Genomic DNA, 7,183 nt, shown 5'->3' with positions numbered 1-7,183 from the left:
GTTGTCAGGACTAGTCTAAAATTGCCATTCTATGGGTTGTCAGGACTAGTCTAAAATTGTCATTATATGGGTTGTCAGGACTAGTCTAAAATTGTCATTCTTTGGGTTGTCAGGACTTGTCTAAAATTGTCATTCTATGTGTTGTCAGGACTTCTCTAAAATTGTCATTATATGGATTGTCAGCAATAGTCTAATATTGTCATTCTATGGGTTGTCAGGAGTCGTCTAAAATTGTCATTCTATGGGTTGTCAGGACTAATCTAAAATTGTCATTCTATGTGTTGTCAGGACTACTCTAAAATTGTCATACTATGGGTTGTCAGGACTTGTCTAAAATTGCTATTATATGGGTTGCCAGGACTAGTCTAAAATTGTCATTTTATGCGTTGTCAGGACTAGTCTAGAATTGCCATTCTATGGCTTGTCAGGACTAGTCTAAAAATGGTCATTCTCTGGGTTGTCGGGACTAGTCTAAAATTGTCATTCTCTGGGTTGTCGGGACTCGTCTAAAATTGTCATTCTATGGGTTGTCAGGACTCGTCTAAAATTGTCATTCTTTGGGTTGTCAGGACTTGTCTAAAATTACTATACCATGGGTTTTCAGGACTAGTCTAAAATTCCCATTCTATGGGTTGTCAGGACTCGTCTAAAATTGTCATTCTATGGATTGTCAGGACTCGTCTAAAATTGCCATTCTATGGCTTGTCAGGACTCGTCTAAAATTGCTATTCTATGGGTTGTCACGACTAGTATAAAATTGCTATTCTATGGCTTGTCAGGACTCGTCTAAAATTGCTATTCTATGGGTTGTCACGACTAGTATAAAATTGCCATTCTATGGCTTGTCAGGACAGGATGCTGCATCCCTAACCTAATATTAAAGCACATGTTGGAGATCCCACAGTATCTTTCAACAAATCAAGATGATGCTCTGATATATATGGCATACAAGTGTAACATATCAAATGGCCTTTGCCCATGCGCCTCATGCCTTTTGAAACATATAATAAGTGTGAATGATTCATAGAAATTGTTTTTACAGGAGACGAGAGGGGAATGATTGAGGATTTGAGCGTTGGAGTATTAGACATGTGTTCGGTGCATTTCTGTTTTGTTGCTGCCTCTCGAGTCGCGCAAGCAGCATTCCTACCCAATGTGCAGGAATACGGGTAAGTTACAAAGACAATATACCAGCTTTGTGGCCGAGTTACTGATTTTGAAACAGCTTGAATTTTGCTGCTTCATTTGATTGCAGGGAAGGATGGATAGTGGAAGTTCCATTATTGCCAAATTTACATGACCAATTACCTCCAGAGTTTCGAGACAAGGCGAAGATATCCCTCTTTCCTGTGTTTTTCAACGTCGGAATCAATGAGGAGCAAGTTTTAGCTGACTGGTATGTGGTGCTTTTGGGAGATTTCTTCTTGATTTTTTTTTCTCTTTAAATATACTGAGCCATTCAGCCTGTATTGATTCCTCAGGATTGGAGATACTTCTCTGCAACAGAAAATCAATGAGGAGGCCTACTCTCGACTAGTTGGATATCATTCTCAACTACAACATTCCTTGTACAACTGTGAGCAATCAAACACACTATACTCATTAGATCGATACTGTTTATTACCCACTTTAATCTGGCCTGATAAACTTCCCCTGGTATACTGCACCACTACCTTCCTGACTCACTCTTTTGCTATTTTCCTTTTAAATATTGAAGGACCAAGACTCAAAAAGGAGCAAAAGGGCAACAGGTTCACAAATGGTAGATGAACTATCGTTGGCATGTGGCCAAATGCCAAATGCCAGTCCTAACCTCCAGGGGGAGTTGCATCTGTGGCACAATCATGCCCCCCTCGGACATCATGCTACTTGCAGCCATGTGCTGCATATGAATGAAGAAGAAGAAAGTTCACCTATTATCAAAGGGTATGGAGGGATGTACAGTACATTCACAAGGAGGAAAGAAGGAATAACAAAAACGAGTAAGATTGCCCTGGAGAGGAGCATCCTGGCCTTTAATGACCAAGAAATGCCCCCTATGGCCCAAGGCACAATGCTCCTGTCGGTCTTCAAAAGGGTCTTCAGTCTTTTGGCCCAAAATAACAATGGCACAAAGCAGTGGCACAGCAGGTGAACGAACAATGGCTGGCAAGACAAGGGAAAGCTGGCAGAAGAGTTATCCCTGCTCGTCTGCACTATAAGAGAGATGTTTTTCTGTTTGTCTGTTTGTGTGTAGCCATTTTTCTTGGAGATGGCCAAACGGGATCTATGTCAAACTTCCAGAGATTCATTAGTGAGTGCTGGGGCGTGTTTTAAGCAAAAATAAATTTTTGAAAAAAATTTTTTTTTTTTTTGTCTCTCTTATCATGCCTCAGCCATTGGAGCTATGCAAAAGGTAATATTAAATGACCCCATTCCTTTGTGGATGTAAGAAAGTGTTTAGACCCCTTCAAAATATAGAAAAAGTTATATATAATTTGATTTCTTCAAAATACAGGACTCAAGGTGGGCTTTTTTGAGTAATGGCTTCCTTCTTGCCACCCTACCATATATGTCAGATTTGTGGAGTGTTTGGGATATTGTTGTCACATGCACACAGTGACAAGACTTTGCCATTTGCCATCTTTCAAAGTTACCATTGGCCTCTTGGTGGCCTCGCTGATCAGTTTCCTCATTGCTAGGTCATCTAGTTTGGAGGGACACCCTGATCAAGGCAGGGTCTTGGTGGTACCATACGCCTTCCACTTCTTAATGATTGTCTTGACTGCTCCAAGAGATATTCAAGGCCTTTGAAATATTTTTATGCCCATCCCCTGAACTCTGCCTATCCACAACTTTATCCCGAAGATCTTTTGAAAGCTCCTTCATACTCATGTTTGAATCTTTGCTGTGGAATGCACCACCAATCAGAGGAAACTTACAGGAACAGCTGATTTTATTCTGAAATAATCAGAATCACTACAAATTAACATGCCTGGAGGTCAAGTAACCTGGTGTGTGATTGTGAATGTGATTGGTTACACTTGAGCTAATTTACAATTGCTATCATAAGGGGGGTGGACACTTGTCCAACCATAATATTCTAGTTTTGAATTTTTAATTAATTTTCTGAAATTTGTAGAATTTGTTTTTCACTTGGAAGTTGTGGGTTACGATGTGTAAATAAAGGTGGGGGGGGGGGGAATCTGATTTAATGCAATTTAATTCCTGGCTAACATGGCCCCTGGGAGGGGCGTGGTTTAGGGTCTGAGGAGCACCGAGCTGTGCTCCTTACCACAGCTTTAGCTTCTTGGGTGGCTGTCCACTCGTCGGTCCATATTGTATCCATGAGATGCTCATTGGGTGAGCCTAGCTCCTGCCATGCCACCGCCGACCAAGGTGGGGCATCGGTAGTCAACGTCGTCGCTGGAGGCCCACCCATCTCCCGGCACGTGGGTCTGCAGTATGTTATGCTGTTGTTGATTGATTAGATTGGTAATGGTGGTTTTGTCATGTTGGTTTTGTGGTGTTGGTTGTAATGTTGAGTGTCATGTTGAGTGTTGCAAAGCGTGTATGGATGTGCTGGAGAGGTGGGGAGAGAGAGAGTGAGAGACGGACAGACAGACAGACAGACAGACAGAGAGACAGACATGAGAAAGATAAGAAGAGAGAGGTAGAGTGAATTTAGATTGAGAAGAATCACAAAGGGGTTTGAATCTTCTCCACAAACACAATGCGTTTCCCTTTCCACTGATACGAGGGGAGAGGTAATTTAGCTCGACAAAATACAACAGATATAACTACACGAGTACTCCTTTATGTGTTGGTGTGTGTCTCCCTGGAGTTTCTGGAAAAAAAAAATATATATATATATATACATATATATGTATGTACATGCATTTTTTTTTCAGTTTCGGATCAAGATGAAGATATCCGAGCCTTGCTATCTGATCTGAGGCACAGTGTACAAGACAATAGGCCACAGGGCCCACACATACTGCACATCGCAGCAGAGGTTCCTTCCTTGTTCTTCCTGCAGATTTGAATGAATGAGTTGTGTTGATGAAATGCAAAAGATAAATACAATCACGTTAGTTGTAGTACATTTGTGCCTTGGTGCATTTCCCCAAACACAAATCCATCAACAATCGTATGAATGCATACATGGTTGTCACAGTGTCACCTCTTTCCATATCATTTCCTTTCAAGCTGATTTACCTGTGCATGTGATCCATGGTTTGAATATAACTTTTTGAGATGATTACATGCACATTCTTGAAGAATTTAAAATTGTATTTAGGTTTTTTGATAACCTTCGCTTGACAACTCCTAAGTGTTTTGGCGGAAGGGAGCTGCAGTTTTGCTCAGCCATAACTGGGTTCACGGTTCACTTCCAGGTGTGCAGACGGCTCGGAGGTGTTAGACTCACATGCTGCAAGAGCGGGAAGGATCGAACAGCCATGGCAGTAACGCTCGAGCAGGTTTTCCTGCTGCAGCAACACGGCTTGCCAGCGGCTGACGTGAACCCCACCCTGGATCACATGCGCAGGTAAATTCTCTGCAATGGAAATGGATGCCATTACATGTTTTTGGTGAACATGTTTTGTACTTGGCATAGCCGCTGCCGCTTCCATTCCTTCAACTTTGCTGAAAGAGCTTTTTGTTAACCTATTACCCAGTGAAAGTAATGGTTTATCATCATTGAACTGCTTACTGTTTCATGTTACGCAATGCAGAGTGTAAGTTACTTTATTAACATAGTTGACAGCTCCATGTTGTTTTAGGGTGTTTGGTTTAACTTGTTTTATCCTTTTGTATTTCATTGTGGTTGTTGAGATATGTTCTGACATTTCCTTTGTGATTACCAGCCAAGGCTGCCGCATTGAAATTGCCAGGAAGAATGTTGGGCGAAAGAAGTATGCTTTCAATGCACTGCAGCTTAAAGCTTTCCCACGACAGTATCGGCCTCCAGACGGGACCTACACTGTCCTGGAAAGCTGATCGTTCAACATTAGGCACTCACTCCTCACTCTGAGTATCCCGACATTTTTACCTGCGATGTGTTCCAGGTCTACAAGAGCTCTGCGTGGTTGTTGCTGTTGTTGTTGTGGTTCTTGTTGGGGGTCGATTTTTGAAATGTGCACCCATTGGTTGGACAGCAGCCAGACCCCACCCACATTAGTCGCTTGACTCCACTCACCATGGCAGCCAGGCAAAATAATGTGGCTGCCATCTTGGTTTTCTGGTGAGCCTAAGATATCAGGCCTGAAGACATCTGCTGATTATATACTGCCTGGGTTTGTTGTATCAGATTTCCATTGGCTTTGGTTGGGTTGAGTGTTACTCACGCTGAGAGACCCCAACATGTTTTACCATATGTTGAACAAAAATCAATAGTAATGTTTTATCAACCCCATCAGCACGCACAGTACACACCTCCCTAAAAAATATTGTAGGCCCAAGACATCAGGCCTGTAGGCCTCAACTGATTATACACTGCCCAGCTTTGTTGTATCAGATTTCCATTGGCTTTTTGGGGGTCAAGTGTTACTCAAGATGAGGGGCTCTCAAAAATCGAATCAATGTCAAATGAAAATTATTAGCAAGGTTTAATAAAACAGGTCAACACGCATGATATGTACTTCCCTAAAACAATGAGCTTTACATAATCTTTGAGCGGCCCCGTATTGGGGTTAAACACTCTGTGTCATGTATAAAATCAGCTCGTTCTGATATAACCGTGGCGGAGGCTGACATGGACGAGAGGTGTCAAGTTCATCTTTTAATAGTTCTTTAAATGTGCATTTCCCAATCAGCCTGTTATCTGATTTTGTCACAGATTGTGACCACAGTGCAGTCATTGTTGTGAAATCCAAACATATATCCAAAGGGGGTCGGTCATATCCACATAACAGATTGTGAGGGAGGTGTGTTGAATTAGAACATTGGGAAAAGGAACGTTATGAGAGAGAATGTGAATGAAAACAAATGGTAAGAAATTTGGGGATGAAGAGGGAGAAAAGGTAAAGGAGGTTGGGAAAAGAAGGATGGTGCATACAGGGGTCAAAATTCCATGGAATGTGTGGATGCTCCCGAATTGGAAATCTGACACTCCGTTTGGTATTTCCAACATGAGGAGCAAACACCGCAGTAGTGTGCTATGGCACAAGTCAGGCCTAGCACTGTACAAGCAATATCCTGTGGTAGAAGTCAGTCTCAGTACTGCAGCAATGTACTGTGGCTCAAGTCAGGCCTAGTTCTGAAGCAGTGTACTGTGGTACCAGTCAGGAGAGATTCCTCCGTGTCAGGTTGCAATGTTTTATCTAATTTCTGGTGATATATCTGCTGTATTTTGTATGCTTGTTCATATGATCATTAAATATATGACCTTAAAATGTTATGCTATATAACATGTATTGCTTTTGTGCAAAAAACAAAACAAAATAAATTGCTTGTTACACTTTGTTCTCTTGTCATTGTTATTAATTTTAATTATCAGGTCAGGTATGGGAGCATGTGCCAGAACAGTTCACGGTGAGATCACTCGCCTCAGTCGGAGCATAAATAGAGACCAGGGAAATGACACCTAAGGAGTGGTGAATCCTTAATCTCATAATACGCTCGTTGACCGGTGTTACCTCAATTATCATTGGGGTCAGCTTATTGGACACAGCTACAACAACTCCTTGGGTATGGTAACCATCAGAGTGACCAGACCAATAGTAGGTGTAACCACCCACCATTATCTCGCTGCAATCCGGTCTCCGAACCTCAGAGAGAGCTGCAATCCCGATGTCCAAACGCTTGAGCTCAGATGATAACAGAGACAGGTGATCATCCTCTCTTAGGGATCGGACATTCCAGGCACCCACCCGAAGGGACCGCCTCAGGTTAACCCAAGGAGACCACCGTCTGGTGGACGACACCTCAGCACCACTCCGACACACTCTCCCGCAATCTGACCCAGGGATGTTACCCCGTGGTTTCCCTCCTATCAAAGATTGGGGGTCCCGAAGGCTTTGCCCCAATCCTGACATCCGGTGAGCTGCCCTGCGAAGGGAAGCTGCACAGTAGGTACTCCCACGGAGTGGGTTTTCAGATTTTTTTGCGTTTTTGCGTTTTGCGGAATGAAGCGTTTTACGGTGGCCGGAGTGCAAATCCTGCCACCAACCTCCTAATAAGAAGTAGCCCAACTGCAGGACGA

General features: G+C 42.7%; 1 protein-coding gene across 8 annotated transcripts in view; it reads left to right on the top strand.

Annotated features, from left to right (window-relative positions):
* Positions 1 to 6,439, top strand: part of LOC147010287 (inositol polyphosphate-4-phosphatase type I A-like) — a 109,089-nt gene extending 102,650 nt beyond the window's left edge. For 6 of the 8 annotated variants that reach the window (XM_085859572.1, XM_085859571.1, XM_085859570.1 and 3 more), the window contains 6 exons: positions 1,043 to 1,169; positions 1,256 to 1,396; positions 1,482 to 1,576; positions 3,891 to 3,994; positions 4,377 to 4,528; positions 4,848 to 6,439. In XM_085859572.1, the coding sequence (XP_085715698.1) occupies positions 1,043 to 1,169; positions 1,256 to 1,396; positions 1,482 to 1,576; positions 3,891 to 3,994; positions 4,377 to 4,528; positions 4,848 to 4,980 (752 nt within the window). In that variant the 3' untranslated portion in view covers positions 4,981 to 6,439. The remainder of the gene's footprint in view (positions 1 to 1,042; positions 1,170 to 1,255; positions 1,397 to 1,481; positions 1,577 to 3,890; positions 3,995 to 4,376; positions 4,529 to 4,847) is intronic. The other 2 variants (XR_015052393.1, XM_085859573.1) reach the window with 2 other exon arrangements.
* The last annotated feature ends 744 nt before the right edge of the window (positions 6,440 to 7,183 follow it).

Source organism: Eptatretus burgeri, chromosome 16, assembly GCF_056783735.1.
Source record: "Eptatretus burgeri isolate ZD-2024b chromosome 16, Ebu_testis_v1, whole genome shotgun sequence".
In the NCBI taxonomy this organism is placed as follows: domain Eukaryota; kingdom Metazoa; phylum Chordata; class Myxini; order Myxiniformes; family Myxinidae; genus Eptatretus; species Eptatretus burgeri.
The sequence above is the reverse complement of the archived record's forward strand: the minus strand, read 5'-3'. Positions and strand labels throughout refer to the sequence as shown.